The 20,725-nt window shown below is 44.4% G+C and overlaps 1 protein-coding gene across 3 annotated transcripts in view; it reads right to left on the bottom strand.

The window, feature by feature from the left end:
• Positions 1–6,003: 6,003 nt before the first annotated feature.
• The window catches only part of Ercc6 (ERCC excision repair 6, chromatin remodeling factor), a 65,869-nt gene continuing 51,147 nt past the window's right edge, over positions 6,004–20,725 (bottom strand). For all 3 annotated transcript variants that reach the window (XM_021182209.2, XM_021182211.2, XM_021182210.3), the window contains exons 13-21: positions 18,844–19,059; positions 18,409–18,519; positions 17,678–17,797; positions 17,227–17,321; positions 15,572–15,717; positions 14,799–15,491; positions 10,239–10,443; positions 9,420–9,492; positions 6,004–8,559 (exon numbers count right to left, since the gene is read on the bottom strand). In XM_021182209.2, coding sequence (XP_021037868.1) covers positions 8,143–8,559; positions 9,420–9,492; positions 10,239–10,443; positions 14,799–15,491; positions 15,572–15,717; positions 17,227–17,321; positions 17,678–17,797; positions 18,409–18,519; positions 18,844–19,059 — 2,076 coding nt within the window. In that variant the 3' untranslated portion in view covers positions 6,004–8,142. The remainder of the gene's footprint in view (positions 8,560–9,419; positions 9,493–10,238; positions 10,444–14,798; positions 15,492–15,571; positions 15,718–17,226; positions 17,322–17,677; positions 17,798–18,408; positions 18,520–18,843; positions 19,060–20,725) is intronic.

The following is a 20,725-nucleotide window of genomic DNA, read 5'->3' as shown; positions in this document are numbered from 1 at the left end:
GAGCAGAACAGCAGCAGTTACGTGAGGCTGGAGGGGTGAGAGGGATAGGCGGAGGCTGGTAACCGGCACCAGAATATAGCTGTGTAAGAGAAACACGGTTCAGTGCGCGGTGGGTAACACTGTGATGTGACGTCAGCTCATAATTCATGAGGAAGTTTACAAAACAGGTAGAAAGGAAGAGCTCACAGCTTCCCAAGTAAAGGGGAAACACTAAATACTCTAAATTGATCTGCATATGCTATGTACCAAGTAGCCACAACTGCACCCATAGCTATGATAATTATCACATGTTAATTAAATAAATCAGGTAGAAAGGGGCAAATAAAAAGCCTTTCAAGACAGCCAGTTCTTTAGGCAAACTGAACAGCGAGTCATAGCCCCTTGCTTTAGCAGACCCAAGCCCGTGCACATTTGTGATGGAAACAAGACCCCAATGTATTTGTGCATCAGTGGTGCAGAAGACCTTCCTGTGCTGCCCAATATGCCATTCTCCAAAACAGAAGCCCAGGGATCAGCATTGCTGGACACAATTATTGTAGCATTAAGGAGCCCTGTCTCACTGTGTGGCCTGTGTCTCGGTTTCTCCATCTTTGTACAATAGCAATTGTGCTGGTTAGTCTTAGTCAATTTGGTACAGACTAGAGGTACCTGGGAAGAGAGAACCTTACAAGAGGACTTGCCTCCATGAGACCAGCTAGTGAACATGTCTGATTTGGGAGGATCTAGCCCAATAGGGGCAGAGCCAGCTCTGGGCAGTGGCCTTGAGTTGTGTAAGAGCAGGCCAGCTGAGCAAGCCATGGAGAACGAGCCACCAAGCCACGTTTCCCATGATTCTCTGCTTTAGTTCCTGCTTTGAGTTCTTGCCTTGCCTTGCATGTTTTATCACAGCAACTGGGATGGTGATGATGATGTGTGCACCTCCTAGGCGTGTGGCAAGTACTAGATTTGTGTGTGCTGGAGGGAATAAGCTAAATCTTAGCCTATGTCAGCTTTCCCAACAGCTGGACATGTGCTGCTGCGGGAAGATATCAAAGCACCTTTCTAGGCTAACAACAACAAAGGATGGATCCAGCAGCACAGGGCCCAAGGCCTCTCTGGTGTTTGATCTCCACTCCCAGATTTCAGCCATTTCTGTTCCAGCATCGCAGTGTTTACTGCATCCCGGATCTACTATGACTTCATGTTTTTCTTCCAGTTCCTTCCATTGCTCATCAAACATTCATTTTTAAATGGCAGATGCGTTATAACGAGATCATAAACTCAGTATCCATTAGTTCACGGGGTAGATAGAATATAAACACAGATGTGATATTCCAGCGGCAGTGAGCACACAGGGCAGAGCCTCTGAACACCGCTCCCCACTGAATCAGGAGTCGGTCTTGCAAAGGTTATACAAACTCAAAATTATTCCAGAATAAACAGTTTAAAACAAGGAGAGGAGCGGGCAAAAGAAAGAGGAGAAGACAACTCTTTAGAGAAATGCCCGGTGGCTGATTCTAGAAAAGGCAGAAACGTATACAAGAAGCCAGTGCCAGGAGGGAAGGAAGTGGCCAAAACCATGGGGGCACATCAAAGACGACAAGAGCCAGCTCATAGCAGCCCTGGCCACAATTGGGTCTCTCTGAACCTCAAAATAAAAGACAACACCAAATGGATTATAATCTACCAAATAATAAAGATGTTATGAATCCATTCTGTTGCCAGTAAATAAATAATAGAGCCGACTCTTCCTTCCAGTAAATGCCAAGGCATGGTGAATGAGAGAGTCAAAGGAGCCTGTGACTCCCATTATGTGGTACATTATGGCATGCGCCACAGTCATAATGGATTTAGGAGAAAGTATCAATGAAGGTTAAAGTCTGATGAGGGACTTTTCAAAACGTTTCCCCACGTGTCGCCCACTAAGCTTAGAGGGGACAAGAATGGCTGATGGTGAAGGAGCCCTGAGGAGTCCACCCATCATACACAGGGCTCAACGGGGGCATCATCATTTCAGAGACAGATGGATGGACATTGCATTGAAGGCACCATGCCAGGTCAGTTCACCCTGATAGCAAGGACGCCCAGTACAGCCTCATCCATGGTGGGCACAAAGGGTCAGGATGGTGGGCGCTGTCTTAGCCACAGGTGTCAGCAGACGGGTGACCAAACACGGTGCTGTGACTCTGGGCAGACAGCAGAGCAGCTGTAAATGGCATCCAGATAGCCAGGGAAAGCTCACCGTGGCCCGCATCTCATGCTAGAGCTGCCTCAGGAGGCTATGTGCTTGTTTGCTAACTGTGGCTGTCTGGGAGACTGTCTTGTTAGACAGCACTGAAATGTCAAGGTGGAAAACAGTCTGGTGTGGAGTCATGTGCCTGTGACAGCCTCCAAGACTCAGGGGAGTGGGCAGGGGAGAGGAAGAAAGGAGAAGAAAGCAGAGGGGAAGAAACAGGTGACCTTGAACTCCTGATTCCATTGCTTCTACTTCCTAAGTCCTGGGAGGGACTACAGGTGTGTGCTACCATTGCCCAGCTCTGATGGGAACTTTAAATATTCTTTCATTTCTGAACTTTTCTCCCTACAACCTGAAGCTAGAAACGATGAGAAATGTGGGGAGCCCACACCTCCCAGAGAGAACTTAGACCAACAGGGGCTAAAGGGAAAGCCTGCTTGCTTGTTCTACCCACCTGGACTGTATTATCAAGGGAAAAATAAATAAACTGTATAGTTTCACCAACTTAGCTGACATAAACATGGCTAACTTTGGGAGCCAAGGTCTCCCACTGGTTTGCAACACATTGCTAGTCTCCAACTAACTTTGCAGTAGGTATCTCCTCTGGTGGCTTCGTCATGATGTTTGCCTAAGTTTCTATCCAGATCTTGAAGGCTGCCTTTGCTGTTGAAAACACCTTACTCCCTGGGCTTGCAGGTGAGTGACAGATGAACCAAAACAAGAACCCCAGTATTTGTCTTCATACTGGATCTGTCCTCTTTTCAGCTCTGGGTGTAGCTCTGGGTGTTCATCACTGAGAACTGTTTTATCTAAAGCTCTAATAAGAGCTTCCTTGACCTAAATTTGCCTTGTCTCTCTCTTCCCACTTTAAGGCTAAAGACACCCACCAGCTCCCATGACCACAAACATCAGACTAGGAAATTAAAGCAGCAGCAAGGTTCCTGGAGTCTCCTAACCTGTTTCTCATTGCTCTCCTTTATAGGCCTTCTCTCTCCATTTCTGCTGTGCATCTGTAACCCTTCCACCCCTGGAGCTGAGGAAAACTCCCACTTCATTCTTTGGTCACTGGCAAGTCTTTCTTCTCCCTAGTAATGGATTCTTGGGCACTGGTTTTCATGTGGAGTATGCTCTGTGTACAGACAGGGTCGCATGACCCTGGTAACTCCTCCTGGTCTGTCCTAACACTGAGGACGGGGAAAGACAAAGGGACCGTGCTTCACACCAGACTCGCTGTTCTCACCAAGACTTGACAGAACTGCTTGCATGGTACGCAATTTCTATATGCTTTAAAGACGGTTTCCAAAGACGCGTGGTTTTGTTTGGGAGGGACTTCTCTTCCGGTTTCCCGTCAGTGTTGACTTTTGGCTAATGAATCTGTACATCATCCCTGCCTCACCTCCAAACTGGTAGAAGCTTAAGAGAAGTTTTGATGTTGAAAGATCTGTGTACTTCACCAAACTAGGGAAGGGTATTAAAGAGGAAAACTATCGATATACGCAGGAGAAACATTTCATGAGATCCAGCAGTGGCTTTAAAACTGGAAAGAATATTCCCTTAACCCAACTAAACCATCTATTAGGAAACAGCAACTGTAGGTGTTAGAGCTTTTCCTCAATGGCAGGGAAGAGAGATGGCGAAGTACTATGCCACCTGTAGTCATTTCTACTCCGTATCAGAGCGTGTACATATTGGAACACGTGAAACACAATCATTACTATTACAGCTGATCCAAGTATTATAGGACACTTTACAGATCAGCGCGCAAGCTCAGCGGAGTTGTTAGACGATACATGTAACATCAGTGAGCAAAGCCAACTTAGAGAGAAGCAGGAGGCGAGCCTGTAGAAACGAGAACACGTGGGTTTTCAGAGGGTGTCCTTTACTACAGGTACAAAATCAAGGTTGGGACTAAGTGTAAGTTGTACATCAGACTCACTGTTCTCACCAAGATTTGATAGAATTGCTTGCATGATACACATTTTCTATCTATGCATACGTAAGTTGTCTATTACAAAATTGAGATATAGTACAATTATTTCTTTATAAACATGTAATAAAAATACGTAGCTATGGCTTATTCAGAGATGCACGGGACCCAGCATCATAAATAATCCTCAACAAATCTGTTCATTCATTGTAATCACAAAATCCCAATGTGACAAGATGATCTAATATATACAGAACAAAGATCCAAGAGTTGCTCTACAATTTTTGACAGCCAATTAGAAACCTACATGATTAAAAATGGTTTATTGGTAAAGATGAATGGACAAAGTTAACAAAATATAGAGTTCAGACACATTCCCATGATTATATGGACATGGGACATAATGGTGGATTGGTGGCTTTATAAATGTATAAATCAGGAAGGAGGGAATGATCTACGGTTTTCAAATGTTAGGAAAATACCTATCTCTGTATAATTACATTTAGTCATTTACCTTATTGCTGACAAAATACCCAGACAAAAGAACCTAAGGAAAGAAGGGTTTATTTTTGGCTCACATTACAAGTGACACAGTCTGTCATAGCAGCCATCAGGAGGTCCAAAAGAGCATCATGAGCTAGGAACCACATGTTCAAAGACGTGAGTCTACAGGTGGGACACTTCCCATCCAAACCACATTGTAACTAACAAGGCCATTCACAAGATTGCATCATGACCGCAGGATATTAAAAAACTGAATGTAGCAGCTTTGAATGTAAACGCTTCCAGTGATAAGCAACACAGAGGTGATACAGGAATGAGTCAAGCATCTCCACTTTTTTTTTATGTGAAAGTAAAAGATCCTTAAAAATCCTAAACAAAAATTCTGTAAAACATCTAGAACGAAGCTAATATAAAACTGTGAAGACCCTTATGAGGAATGTTACCCAAGCAATAAAATTAGGCCTCTCATAATACTAATGGGAAAATTATATTAATTATAAAGAAGTCTATTATCTTCCAATTAATGGGCAAACTAATGCAATCCCGGCCAAAAGAGCAACACTTCAGTGGGATCTAATAAGCTAATTCTATCATTTGCTCGGAACAGGAAATGCACAAAAATAAGACACAGAGGATGAGATAAAAAGGAAAATGGAGGAGTTACAGAGACAAAGTTTGGAGCTGTGATGAAAGGATGGACCATCTAGAGACTGCCCTATCCAGGGATCCATCCCATAATCAGCTTCTAAACGCTGACACCATTGCATACACTAGCAAGATTTTGCTGAAAGGACCCAAATATAGCTGTCTCTTGTGAGACGATGCCGGGGCCTAGCAAACACAGGAGTGGATCCTCACAGTCAGCTATTGGATGTATCACAGGGCTCCCAATGGAGAAGCTAGAGAAAGTACCCAAGGAGCTAAAGGGATCTGCAACCCTATAGTTGGAACAACATGATGAACTAACCAGTACCCCGGAGCTCTTGTCTCTAGCTGCATATGTATCGAAAGATGGCCTAGTCGGCCATCACTGGAAAGAGAGGCCCATTGGACTTGCAAACTTTATATGCCCCAATACAGGGGAATGCCAGGGCCAAAAGAATGGGAATGGGTGGGTAGGGAAGTGGGGGGCGCTATGGGGGACTTTTGGGAGAGCATTGGAAATGTAATTGAGGAAAATATGTAATAAAAAATATTAAAAATTAAAAAAAAAAGGAAAATGGACTTTCCCACAGGTGACAAACGTCAGCGTGCAGAGTGTGAGGGAACAGACAGACACGGGGTCTGACGTCAGCCTTGCAGTGCACTTCGATGAGTTGAAGCTGGCATTTGGAGTGGTGGCGGATGATGGACTAGCCCAGAATGGCTTTTCGTTCTTGCCTCTTTCATAACTGTCTTTCATTTATATTGAGGAAACTAGGTGAATATGGTATTCTGTCTGGCGTTGAATCAGGGAAATTCAAATTAAAGTAAGGTTATTTTATGAAACAAGACTAATTTTAAAACAATGTACCAAGATGGAAACTAGTTGCTGTGGGCAAGCCTGGGGAAAGTGAGCCTGTGATGGGTTTGGAGATCAGCAGGTCAGCGAAAGCAGAGGTACATAAGTGAAAAGACCTGCATAGTGTGAACGTGAGATACACAGGAAACTTACAGCATTAGTGTGTTACATACATTACACCAATTAGATGTTAAAACAGTATTAAATAACACTTCATTTATTTCACTCCAAAGTATCTGGTCAAAGACAGCTGTTCTTGACTAGTAGACCATCCACTCTCTCCTGAAATGCCAGGAGACGCCCAAGGCTCTCAGACATCCTGACCAGGAAATCAGGGAACTGTCATGGGGCCACACCTGCAGGGCATGCACACCATGCCTCTGTGGAAGCTTCCAGCATCTCACTGCCTGGAACTGTCATGGGGCCACACCTGCAGGGAGGTTGAGAAACAATTTTCAGCTGGGCAGCCGTGGGTCCAGGGAAAACACAGAGGAGAAGGAGTAACCCATGCCAGGAGCCATGCCAATGCCTGGGCAACTGCACAGAGCTCTGGAATGCACAGGCTGGGGAGGCAGGAGTGCTTGAAGGATTTCTAACAGTGACAATACAGGAAAAGCCAGTATTTTTAAATCTTTTATTTGTAATTATTTAATATGTTTAATACATTAAATCTATTTATACCGCACAAAGTATTTAATGTTCAAAGAAATCAGATTGCAGCTCAATGTATAAAGGTGTCTACTGTTACAACGTACTCTAACCTAGAGCGCTGCTCTCTAAGCTTCTCCCAGCTAGGCTGGAGAACCATGTTTACAGATGCAACCTTCCCAGGCTGGGCAGGTCAGTGACAGAGGTGGAACTCGTATCCCTTCCTGACTGCGTGGTAGGTAACTTTCGACAGTTAAGAGTGTCTATACAGCCAGGCGTGGTGGCGCACGCCTTTAGTCCCAGCAGAGGCAGAGGCAGGCAGATTTCTGTGTTTGAGGCCAGCCTGGTCTACAAAGTGAATTCCAGGACAGCCTGGGCTATACAGAGAAACCCTGTCTCCAAACAAACAAACAAACAAAAAGTGTCTATACAAGATTCTCTAGCTCAGTATAACTTCGATCTTAGACATCACAGGCACAGCACAAATGTTTCATGTTAGTGAGTCAGGTTGGTAGTCAGCCTGAGGACAAGGGCAATAGCATTTCCTGTAGGCTGATCACTGGAACAAAAAATAAATAAACGAACGGGTGTTGTGACTTCCTTCTAAGCCAAGTACTAAAGTTTAGAACTGACTGACCTATTTAAACAAACCCCATCCGCCATCTTTAGATAATGATGACAGTGAAGAAAAACCAGACTTCCTACTTTGACACATATGTATGAACTGGGAAGGAACTTGGTGGTAAAGCACACACTGAGCATGTGCAAGGCACCAGAGTCTGTCTTCAGCAACATTTAAAACAAACAAACAACAAAACCCAAGCCTGCTAATCTAAAAGTACTATGAAGAATTATTTATATGTAATTAATGATTTGACAGATAGCAAGTGTCTTTCTGTATGTAACCAGTGGGTCATGCTGTATCAAGGTACTAAGATTATCGGATACTGTGAAGTAACTTATGAGATGGGGTGGATAAAGAGAAGACATATGCCCAGCACCATACGAAGAACCGAGATGTGTTCTTAAATACAGTGTGCTCCCTGACAACATCTTTTGGGTTAAGTAACGTATTTGCTCCATTAAACAACTGTTAGGTCCCTGGTTTTATAACTTAATTCACAGTGCCACCAAAACAAACAAAACAAAAACCCTCCAATTATTTTCTTCTTCAAGTTTTAGTCTTGAGGTAGATGACATAGTAAACACCAAGTGCAGTCATTCACGTGCGTGCGCGCGCGCGCACACACACACACACACACACACACACACACACACACCACGAACACTAATCACAGGCTCGGTGAGCCGAGCTTTCCATTTGAAAGAGTTTAGGGAGCATCGCTGTTAGCAGTACTCTGGCTTCAGCTTCCAAATCCCTTCACCACCAGGAGTTCTGTGGAAATTGCACAGATTTCTCAGCAGTTCTCGGAAGACACAGGACTGCGCCACGGACAGCTTGGACTCAAACTCCTGCAGGATTTCCTGAGTGCTGGCCTGGCCATCCACCTGGGCCTGGAAAGCAATGAAGTTCCTCATGTCCACCAGAAGGTCGTCATGTTCTGTGCCGCAGGGAGGCACGGCGGCAGCCTCAGCGAGATGCTCACTGTCACTCTCTAAGCGCTCCGGCAAAATCATGTGGTTTCTTGCTCGCATTCTGGCCAAGAGGGAGGAGGAACTGGGCGCTCCAGACAAGGATGCTCCATCTTCTTTGCCACTGAAGTGCTCAGGGGTGTAAGCTTTCCCCTCCTTTTTCATGTTGTTCTAGAGAAAGGAGACTGCATGTTAACAGAGCAGACTTCCAGATTAGTCCACTACTTCCCCAAAGGCTGTGAGGACCCTCGGAATAACTCAACTGCCATGTGTATGGTGAGATGCGGGAGAAGACGTGGACGCCATCCAATGCCAAGGTAGAGGAAATGTGGATGTGAATCTACCCATTTATAGTGGGTACCTCCTAAAGAAATAAGCAGGGAGAAGAGAACGAAGCCGTCTCCTGGACCCGAGTGTGAGAGCAGGGAGCAGAGGGAGACCATGCCTGTAGGCAGTGCCTGGGCTATGGGATAAGGAGCAGCTGTCGCTTTCTTCCTTTGCCACCCTGTATTGCATGTGCTTCCTTAAAACAACAGACCTAACCTGGAAAGCACCTTAGACTCCTGCTGCTGAAAGCCAGAACTCGGCAGACTGGAAAGTGTCTGTTCTCAAAGGAGTTCACATGAAGCTAAAACTGGAGCCTTAACCTGGGCGTCTTCACGCATGAGCATTCACATATCCTCAGTCAGAAAGACAGAGTGCTGTTTGCCCGACACTCAAGAAGGCTCTCTGGCCATTTCGTTTAGAGGGTGGTCTTTCTAAAGCTGACACAGCTCCTCTTCCTCCAGATAGGTGGCTGTGCACATTCATTTATTCATTTTCTAAGGACTGGGCAGAGAATCTGCTGAGATTCTGTGCTCTAGGAAATAAGCAGACCCTTAGATTCAAATGAAAGTACAACACAGCTCTGGGCCTTCAAGTATCAAATGACACCACATCAGTGACAACATCTTCATCCTCACACCTAAGTGACATTCTCCTGGCCATCCACACAAATCTCAACATGAAAGGCAGCCAGGCTACCCTGTTACCTGAGTCTTTTCTGTTAGTGATGAAGGACGCTGCACAGGGAGGCTGGAGTTCCTTTTCTGACCGAACCTATTCCTGAATAAGAAAGAGAATCAATCAGGCAGAAAGGATGTCAGGTGCTGCATCAGAGGACAAGGTACTCTCAACAACTAGCCTCTTCCTGGGAAAACTGCTGCCGTCAGATTCCCACACTCCTGCTCTACCGCCTTGACTGTTACACTCCGCTCTTGTGGGATCCACTCAACATGCTCTTTCAACACTGGATGTGAGAAAGCATCCTGGATAATAATTACACAATAATATGCTAATATTATAATTGCATAATAATTACTGATAGCTATAGACTGGCTAATTTTAATTGTCTTACTAACATTGTCACTATTTATATTTCTCACTATTATTTTTTAAATACTTGGTGTTTTGCCTGCATGTATGTCTGTGTGAGTGTGTTGGAACCTGAAGTTACAGACAGTTATGAACTGTCTTGTGGGTGCTAGGAACTGAACCCAGGTCCTCTGGAAGAGTAGTCAGTGCTCTTAATCACTGAGCCATCTTCTACCCCCTCCTAATTCTCCCTATTTTAAACATCATCTCTCAAGCAAAAACTGACCACTTCTTCCCTAGAAAAGTTATCTCTAGAAAGCAGGAGATAAAAGGGAAGAAAGACAACAGGACTTTCCCAAGTCACTCAGGCCTGCCCAACACAATGACCCCGAGGGAACTTCTTGTCCCACAGAGAACAAGCCTTGGCCTGCCTTGACTGTGCAGCTAGCTTCAACCACTGGAACTCCTTGCAAGCATGTTGGGGAGTGGTCTCTTACTTTACTCCTGTTGGTGCACCAGAAATCCCCCTGTGGCCAGTCCAGGTGGGAACACCAGACGCTGCCCCCAGGCATTGCTGACGAGAAAGCCTCAGAGCTTTCAAGGCGTCCTGAGCCACTCGGTTGGCTTCTGCTTCCACCAGCACATAATCTGGACTGGACCCATCTATGATGGCATCATGCTTCACGACGCTGTGGACGCCCACTAGCGAGAGTAAGGAGAGAATGACCAGGATACTACATACTGTAATACTACACACAGTAATACTACGCATTATAATAAAACGCACAGTAATTCCTCTGCACTGAAATACTACACACTGTAATACTATGCACAGGAATACTACACACTGTCATACGACACATTATAATACTACACACTGTCATACCACACATTATAATACTACACACTGTAACACTGTGCACTGAAATACTGCACACAGTAATACTATGCACTGGAACACCACACACTGTCATACTATGTACAGTAATACTATACACTGAAATACTATACATTATAATACTACACAGCAATATTACACACTGAAATAAATACTACACAGTGTAATACTTGTTTCACAACACTTTTAGCTGCTATTTTTTGGGTGGTAGCAGTGACTTGAGAACCTCACAAATTCTGTTCACACTTGCCACTACCCTACAAGGAACAGTTATAAATTATCCTTGTCTTAACTTTTAATCTCTTCCTAGCTATACTGTGAGAAAATTAAAATATTAATAAACCCTTCAAAGTGAAAATATAAAGCAGAAATAAGAATTTCAAGCAAATTAACCTTCATGGGACTGTCCCTAGAATACACTTACTAGAACAGTCAGCGGAAAGTTTACTTCCCTGAGTATCTGCATCAGTAAAAAGGAAGAGCAATGCAAGGTGTAGCGTGCCTGTAACCCCAGCTCCTGAGAGGCTACTGCAGAAGGATGGGAAATTCAACATGGGACACACAATGATACACCCAAAGATAAACAAACAAATAATAACATTAAACTAAAGTGAGGATAAAAATAAAATAAATTTCTAACTAGACATAAATACAAGGAAATAATTATGCTTCCAAAACCTCACCAAAATATAACAAAAACAAAAGCATTAGAAGAAAATTATAAAATAAAATAAAATAATGGGGTGGGTAGGGGAGTGGGGGAGGGAGGGTATGGGGGACTTTTGGGATAGCACTGGAAATGTAAATGAAGAAAATACCTAAAAAAATAAAATAAAAAATAAAATAATGAAGTACTGACTAGATAGATCAACTATAGATCCCTGTTAATAAATAAGAATCCTGGATTACTAGATAAGTAGCAAGATGAACAACTCAAGGTTAAGAAAAAGAAAAATTTATGGAATAAAGTCAAAAGAGAAGCTATCTTTGGAAAAAGGCCAATCACTATAGGAATATTTGTACACCTTTGTGGCAATTTGAATAGAAACCAATAGCAAAAAGGGATTACAGATGATGCAGATAAGTCATGGGGATTCAGGGTTGGTTAATGTTAACTAAGCCATTATCTAATAATGGATTAATAAGCTTTGTGATGCTCTTTTCAATATCAACCACTGCTGTCTCTATAGTGAAAACGCCTTTGACAAACTTCATTACCCATACCTGAAAAGCCATTCCCCAAACCAGGGATTTCCCTAATAAAACACGCGCTTTACCCCAGCTCCAGACTCTTAATGCGGAAACACTCATTTCTACTGTATCGATGGAGAGCAGTCTGCTAGCATCGCTGGCTAGTAAATAACAACAAAGAATCACGGTGTGACGGAAGGTAGCACAGCTTTCCTTAGTTTGGGTCTTCCTTTATTCCCCTTCCTTTGCCTCCCTCTCCCCCACCCCCTTTCTTTGGTTTTCTGGGCTAGAGATGGGACACCCAAGGCTTCATGCATGCTAGACAAGTATTCTGCCATTGATCAATACAGCTCCAGTCCCCTCTCTTTTGAAGTTGTAATGGATACAAAGCTAGAGGACTCTAGAGACTCAACGACAAAACAAAGCAGTAAACCCAGGAGAGAATGAAATATAAACTAAACCTATATATAACCTTCCTGTTACACAGCAGGTAAAGGGTAAACAATGGGGAAACTCCACACACAAAAACAACTCACCTATAACAAAAAGAGTGCATATATACATTTTATTCAATTTCACTAACAAAATAAATGCAAATTAACCTAAGAAGCCTGTGGGAGTCAGGACAGACAGAAAGAGAATTTAGGGAACAACTGAAGAGGAAGGAACTCCCCGACCACCCATCCTCCCAATCCTGACTTCGACCTCTCCTGCTGAGAAGCAAAATTGCAGCCAACCAACCCTTGCTGTACGGTTGCTGACACGCTGAGTACTTCTTTGGTGCACTTCTATTTTGTGATTAATAACTCGGGCCCCAGCTTGAGGACTGATATGTAAGACCTTTTGGGTGGGGCCTCACCCCTCTCCCAGACATCCCCAAGAATTTCAAGCAAAACTGTTAGCTCCGTTTACAGCGAAGACATCCTAACATTCCTTGTCCTAGACTTTCACTCCAGCAACTGTAATCCTGCCAGCAGCCCGAGAACCACCTACCTACCTGGTCACCTGAGACAGGGTCTCTCTGCAGCTCGGTCTGGCCTGGAGCTCAGAGTCCACTAGTCTTTGCCTCCCAAGGGCTGGGGTTAATGATGTTATCTGGCTTCTCATTATTTATGTAGGCAAGAAATAGAGCTGTAACAACAGCCCTGCTTTGTTCTAAGGATTCCCAAGGCTCAGACTTTGTTTCTAGACTCTTCCCCACTCACGCTCTTCACATGAGCGTTTCTCTCCACCACCTGCCTTGGCCCATTTATTATTATATTTTGGTATGTTTTTCACTCCTTTTCCGGCTAGGGTTACTTAGTTTCTTGAATGTGGGGATATATAGCTTTCCTCTAGTTTGAAACACTGTTGCCCAGCATCTCTTTCACACTGATATACTCCCCTCCTCTCCCTTCTTGCTCAGGACCTCAATTACACTACATGAGGCTGTTGACTGTTGCCGTCCCACAGTTTTTGCTTCTGTGACTTATTATGTTACTCTTTGCACTAATATTTTCTCTGGTTATGTCTAGCATGCTCCATCTCCTACAAGTCATTTTTCACACCAGCTATTACACCTTCACATAAGTTCATTAATGCATGTGTACATCTTTTATGCCTCTTTTGAATATATAGAACAGTTATAGTTATTTAATGTCTGTGCTAATTCCTCCACCCGTGTGTCAGTTCCAATTTATTCCCTCACTGTGAATCCCATTTTCCTGACTCTTTCTATGCCCGATAATTTTTGTATTTGATTTGATGCAAAGCCTCGTACACTCTGTCTTGCCCAGTGTCGACTATCCAGTCTGTAAGAGTTCAGGGGAAGCAGAACAGCTAAGGCACCAGGCTGCCTAGTGTGCACAGGTACTGTCCCCGCCCTCCTTTCTGCAGCCTCACATGGCTTCCATTGCAGGATGTGCTAACCAATGTCCAGCTGAGCTCCAAAACAGCCCATCTGCAGGAGGATAATCTTGCTGCTCTTTCCACCACTCTCTTGTATAAACTCCAGCACCTAGCTCTCCCTGGATTTCTGTCCAGGGCTCCATCTGGACCCCCCTCATGTTTTTCAAGGCAGTAAGTGGCAAGCTCAGCTCACCTGTCTCTCATCTGAGATCACTATCCTTGGGTGGCCGCTTGGCACTACTGCCTCACATGCACACTGTGTCATATTCCAGCTGCTGCACTGTGGGAGAGTAAACGCTGCTCCATCCTTACAGGAATCATATGGTTCTTACCACAGATGGGGAGAGACAGAGAAGAATGTATGCATCTATTGTACACTCACGCACTTGCATGTATAGCTGTAGGCGTATTTACTTTACATATGCATGTGAATGACAAAGGAAATGCTGAAAACTGTTAATGCTGCCATAAAAGCATAAAGGCTACAGCAGAGTTCATGCTCTTCATGCTAATTTCTTTGACAGAGTTTTCTGAAGCAACGCATACACCTGCCTGCCCAAACAGAACACCCTGACTCAGGAATCCTTGGAAACAATGGCCACCACTGTCATCACCGCGCAGCAAAGACGAGGAGGAGGACACTCAGGAGGCACCAAAGCTGAGCAGGACTTGCTGACTTTCACTGTCTCAGCAACTGTTAGTTGATTTCTCTAATGCTTCTCTTTCCTCTTTCCTGGCCATCAGCTTCTTTCCGCCTGCCCCTATCATGAGTCCTTCCTGCCTCTCTCCCATGACCTGTTTCTCTAACCTCCTGTAGTTAGAAAAGCATATAAATACAGCAAAAAGGAAACTGCCTACTAACGTGTGCAGGCAGCACTGGATTATTTGCGGTAACTGATCTACTATCAGTGGCCATATGTTACATATTATTGTTTCCTAAAATTTCAAACTCTCTGGTCTTTAAGGAGGGGGATAAATACAATACCCAAAATGTCAGCTCCATAGTTAAACATTACCATGTTAGACACGGCTCCCACGCTTGCTTTCCTAGCACCCAGGTGAGAGTCACAAGAACCATTACCTGATTTTTTGAAAAGCTTTTCCAACACATAATCATCGCTGCTCCGGTCCTTGGCTCCGCCCTCCTGCTCACTGGTTTGCTGGCGGTACCGCCTTTTCTTCACCAGGTGCGGGACTCGCGTTCCCTCAAACTTAGCATCTCTGCAGTGCTTGGAGTTCTTGGCCTTTCGCTTGGGCTGTGGACATTTCTCCGTGGTCTCTTCCTCAGACGCATCATGTTTCCTTTTGGATTTGTACTTACAAAACTGACCTTCCATTTGTTCACTCATGCGAACGGGTTCTGTCTGAGCCTGGCAGCACTCCCCTTCATAGGAAGAACCCTGCTTCTCACTGGTGCTCGCCTCCACTGGTGGCCTGGATGTGTGGTTAACTGTTGGAGAGTCTGAATGCTTCCCATCTCCACTCATCACTGAGAGATGCTCCAGTGTGGACCCTGCATCTGTCTCTTCTCCAAAAGCAACACTGCTAGCTCTGTTCCCATTTGTGTCATGGTCGCCTTTGAAAGGACCACTTTCTCCAGAAGTGACACTTCGTCCTGTAGCTCCCGCCGCCTTAGGTTTTTCTCCAATCAGGGTGGCAGCATTTGCAGGTATGTTAGAAGCAGGGGCCTTCTTGCATTTGGGATCTGTTCTCAGGCCTGGCGAAGTCTTTTTTTTTAAATGGCATTTGGGTGTCTGAATACTGGAGCCAGTTCCTGTAACAGGGAGAACACAGCTAATGTTACTCTGCAGAATTCTTATGCAGCTGATTAAGTTAAATGACTTAATGTAATACCTGCAAAAATAGCACTTGTCTCAGTGCCCTGGGAGGCGTCGGGACTGGTCAGAGTGAACAGCTCATAGAGATCGTTGGATTTGAAAAAGCGCCTTTGTTTTGGGTCTTTTAGCACTCTGTTTGTCAAAAATTGCTTGAAGATTTGTCTAAAAAGATAAAATCACATTGATATGAAACTATGTTTACCTATACCTCAAAATTTCAGTTACAAAACATGAGAGATGGGGCTGAAGAGATGGCTCGGTAGTTAAGAGTACTGTTTGCTCTTCCAGAAGACCTGGGTTCAATTCCCAGCGCCCACAGAGCAGCTCACAACCACCTTTATGTAGCTCCAGTCCCAGGGAATATAATGCCCTCTTCTGGCCTCTCCAGGTACTGCATGCATAAGGTGCACAGACACAGGCACACAAAACACCCATACATGAAAATAAAGGTTTTTGTTTTTGTTTTTTTTTTTTTTTAATGTGAGAGAGATAATAACTAACAGTAGATCTATGAATAATTAAAAAGCCCCCAAACCTTCAGCCATGGGAAATTACAACTCAAACATACATAATATATCAGGTGGTTTCCCAAGTTTTATAAATTTTCAATTAGAAATGATATCTTATTATTTACATCCAATGAGTTTTGTTTTACCTCCAAAACCAATCACATTTCAAAACCCACCTTTTACATTTATGTACCCCAAACTCTACAGGCTGTAAGGAGCCAATCAGACTCCCTGATTCATGGGCCAAGGCCGTCCTGCCCTGCTCAGTGCCCTCTTGTGGATGCGGGTCACTGCTTTGTATAGCCCTCACTTGTTCTGCTCCCCAACCCCCACCTGCTGGCTCTTTGGTGCTTAAGGTCAAATACTGCCCTTTTCACACAGGCACTGACACAAAGCAACAACACTCCCTCCTATCCCCTGTGCTTCAGTTAACCCTTTCTCACAAGATGCACCTCATCACCAGCCTACAAGGACACAAAATAGTTCTGGAACAGCTTGGTGCCAATGTAAGCGCTGGGATAGGGCAAGAATGGAGTCTGAGGGGCACAGGAAAAGCTGAAATGCCTGGACTCTCCCTGCAGTTACTGTTGCCTAGTTACAAGAGGAAGGGTCACACGCTGAAACCTCTCCAAGGGTCTCTGAATAAACTGTCCTCACTTCTGTCACTTCTCAAGGAAGTGACACTACAGTAAGTCAGAATGTTTTCCTCACAAGACAACTTCAAATTTATGTATAAAGAGTCCCTGGCTTAGATTAGGGGACAATAATTACTAGGTTCAGATATTTTAAAACACAGTAAGGTTAGCTGTGGTAGTGCCTGCCTTTAATCCCAGCACTTGGGAGGCAGAGGCAGGATCTCTTTGAGGCTACCCGGTTTACAGAGTGAGTTGTAGGTCTGCCAACAGCTACACAAGGAAATCCTGTCTCAAAAAAACAAAACAAAACAAAACAAAACAAATAAGCAAACAAAAAAGAGTTAATGGATCAAAATATATTTTAATGGCAAAAAAAAAACCAACAAAATATTCTGATATTCTTTAAGTTATAGTAATTATTCCTCTAAGATGAAGGATCTTTTCAATCCACACTTGGAAATAATAAAAACCCTTCTTCCAGAAAACTATAGGTTAGGATATGAAGCCCAGCAGCCATCTGTACTGACCGGTGGTAGATCTTTTCCTCAATGGTCCCAGCCGTCAAAAGCCTGTAGACAGTCACCTGCTTCTTCTGACCTATCCTCCATGCTCGCTCCCGGGCCTGTGGCAGAGAGATTTAACAACAGCCAACTAAGGGAAAGTAGTGACTGATCACGGCCTTCTCCCCTAGTCAGAATTCTAAGAAATGTGCACTTGAGGCCTATGCAAGTGGGTGAGAGTCACAACCAAGATGGCGTGAGTGCAAGACGTTTCTGACACTGAGCACCTTTCACAGCAGAGCTGTGATGGATGCTGTGGAGAGCCAGTGGGGCTCCCCCAGGCCACAGGGGTAAGAGAGCAGAACATGATCACCACGCAGACTGCTCATGAAGCCAGGTACAGCATCAGAGAGACTGAGGAAAACTGCCACTGAGAAGCTGTCCTTCTGTAGGTACCTTCTCTTCAGGGAAGACAGACCTGAGTGTCGGTGCTTGGATTCCAGTCTGGGTCGTAGATGATGACTCTGTTGGCACCGGTCAGGTTCACTCCTAAGCCACCCACCCGTGTGGTCAGAAGAAAGACAAAGATGGACGTGTCCTACAGAAAGATGCACAACGGAGTGGGCAGAACTGAGAGCTGCGATAGCTCTTTACTCCCCAACACAGGTCCTACCCTGGGCTCTGCGGCTTACCCACACCCCCAAACTACATGACCCAGAATCCTCTGTGAGTCAAGTCCTCATGCCAGAGCTCCTACTTTTATTAATTATACTGATTTTTTTTTTTAATAATTGTGTAAAGTGCAAACACACACAGACATTCTCACTGGCTATGCTTCACCAGTTTGTTTATTTTCTTCGCAAATTTCACTTCTTAATCTTTTATGCCCACTTCCCAAACCAGAAAGTGTACACTCAAAGGCCAACCGTCGCTAGGTGTGGTTCTTTGAACTCCAGTTCTTTTGAGACAGAGGTAGGTAGATCGCTGCAAGTTTGTGGTCAACCTAGTCTACAATGCAAGTTCTACACAGCCAGGATTACACAGTGAGACCCTGTCCCAAAGAAAAACAAACACAATAAAATACCCAAAAGGATAATGTCCCCCTTCACCTGCTAGCCAGGCACTAGCTCAGCGGCTATGAGGGTGGACATGCGCACTCCTCCCTGTACACTCTGTAGTTCTTTTTGCCTCCATCACATCCCTTGTTACCTCATTGTATTTTGTAATCAGCGGCTGTCTTGATGCTATGGTGGTGGTTCCATCCATCTTGAGATAGGAATACTTATGGGCTCTCAGGAACACTTCCAGTATGTGTAGCATCTGTTAGTGGATGAGGGAAACAGTCTGCACACCAAGAACACACTAAGCACATGCTTCCCCATGTATGTAAGCAGTGTGCCTTCCCCAGTGGGCCTATACTGAAAAGGTTTTCTTGCTTTGAGGAAGAGAATTAATAGCTACCAAAGAATTTGTGCTAATTTTTAGAAATATCCCAGCCTCACTAGGCTGCCAGAATCCAGCTGTGAGGTTTCTTTCCTTTTTACTCCTGTGAAGGGACCCATGGCTGCCACCTCAGCAGTAATAGGTGACAGCCTACCTTTTGCATCTGTGGTCACAGTCCTGAGAGCAGGCCTAAGTACTCACCTGCCTGGACTGGGAAAACAGCAGCACCCGCTGACCCTGCCTGTGCCATATTTTCAGCAAAGACTCAACAACAATCATTTTCCCAGAGCGTCTCCAGTGTCCAAACTGCTCTTCTTCTAGTTCACCCTCTGGAAGGCCGCTGACACTCTTGGGACCGCCAGAGAAGAGGTCGGGGTGGTTGCAGATCTTCCTCAGAGCTACAAGTCCAGAGAAAATCTGTGATTAAAACAACAACACATATTGTTACAGGGGAGTAACAATAGGAAGGAGGAAGAGAGAGCACACTACATGGATTACAGTCATTTTAACATTGATTTCTTCTCTTCGTCAATACTGAGAAACAGTGTGGATCTTGAATGTCCCACCCCAGGTTGCACATGCACTGATTCCCAGTGTGATGGCGTCGACATGTGGTGCTTCTGGGAAGTGACTGGCCCATGAAAGCTCTGACCTCATCAATAGACTGATGGCACTGACGGTTTCATAATTCGATGGCCTATTAGGAGGTGGAACTAGCAGAAGGAAGTGGGCCTGGAGGTATGTCTTGGAAGCCATTTCTTGTCCCCAGCTCCCTTTCTCAAGCCCCTGCTTTCCAGCCACCATGAGGTGAGACGTTTTCACGCCTCACCTGTGTTTCCTGCAATGCTCTGTGGCCCCACCAAGGGCCACGGGCTGAAAACCATAAGTCCCCACACTTTTCTTCCTTAAGTTGGTTTTCTCAAGAGCAACACAAGCAGGAAGAAATTCATTTTCACTCATGTTCTTTCCCTGATTGAACAACTTCTCTGGAAAAAACAATTTTACTGTACTGAACATGTCCACAAAGGTCATAGCTGATTTTGATAATTCAACTTCCCCCATCACAGAAAGGGATTATTTAGTTCACAGCACTGTGTATCTGACATCCCTGACCTACCAACCAAAGGTCTCCTAGTCTAAGTACCCTTAAAGCCTTGTTTTTAGTGTGTGAGCCAGAGGCTGAACGTCCACTTACCGCTACTCCATCAGAAAGCAAATATGCACGACAAATGCATGAATGGAAGAGATACCCAGGGTTGGACTACGGAATAGAAAAGCCTAGAGGCTGGGGTTGTTCCCCCCAAACCCTAGGCCACAGCCCCTGTCTCAAGGTGATTAAAAAGCTTAAGAATGATTCAGGTAGAGGCAGGTGGATCTCTGAGTTCAAAGCCAGCCTGGTCTACAGAGCAAGTTCCAGCATGGGCAGGGCTACACAGAGAAACCCTGGCTCAAAAAAAAAAAAAAAACAAAAAAAAAACATTACTCAGGTTTTCTAAAAAATTCAGACAGTGACTGGTTTGAAAATATAAGCAAAAAAGAAGAATCATAAATTAAGCTATTTTTCAGGGTATGGTAGATTTAACAAAACAACAGTTGTAGTAACAAAAGAAGATCTGAGCAGCCACAAACATGATCAAAGCTCTCCAAGGAGTTATCCCTTCTGTCATCTCTCTTCCTCTCTCTCACCTGGTCCCATGCAGTACAGCACTAACTACTACCCACATGCAACTGCTGCACATTGGTGTGGTAGTCTGAATTGAGATGGACTACAAAAGTAAAACTCATACCTAAGTGTAAATATATAATACAAAAATGAAAGTAAAATCCTCCCCCTTCCCCCAGACATGGTCTTACTATGTAGCCCACTGGCCTGGACCTCACTATGTAGATTAGGATAGCCTCAAACTCACAGAGGTATGCCTACCTCTCTGCCCCTCATTCATTTTCAAATTTTCACTACACATTGAAATACTTTAGGCCTGCAAATGAAACAAAAGATATGATTTTCAGTTCACTTGTTTTTCTTTTAAACATGATTCTAGAAAATCTAAGCCTTTCCTTTTCTATCTTATAGAAAGAGCAG

Source organism: Mus caroli, unplaced genomic scaffold (assembly GCF_978045245.1).
Source record: "Mus caroli unplaced genomic scaffold, Mus_caroli_1 scaffold_12, whole genome shotgun sequence".
NCBI classification, from domain to species: domain Eukaryota; kingdom Metazoa; phylum Chordata; class Mammalia; order Rodentia; family Muridae; genus Mus; species Mus caroli.
This window is presented reverse-complemented; position numbering and strand designations above follow the sequence as displayed.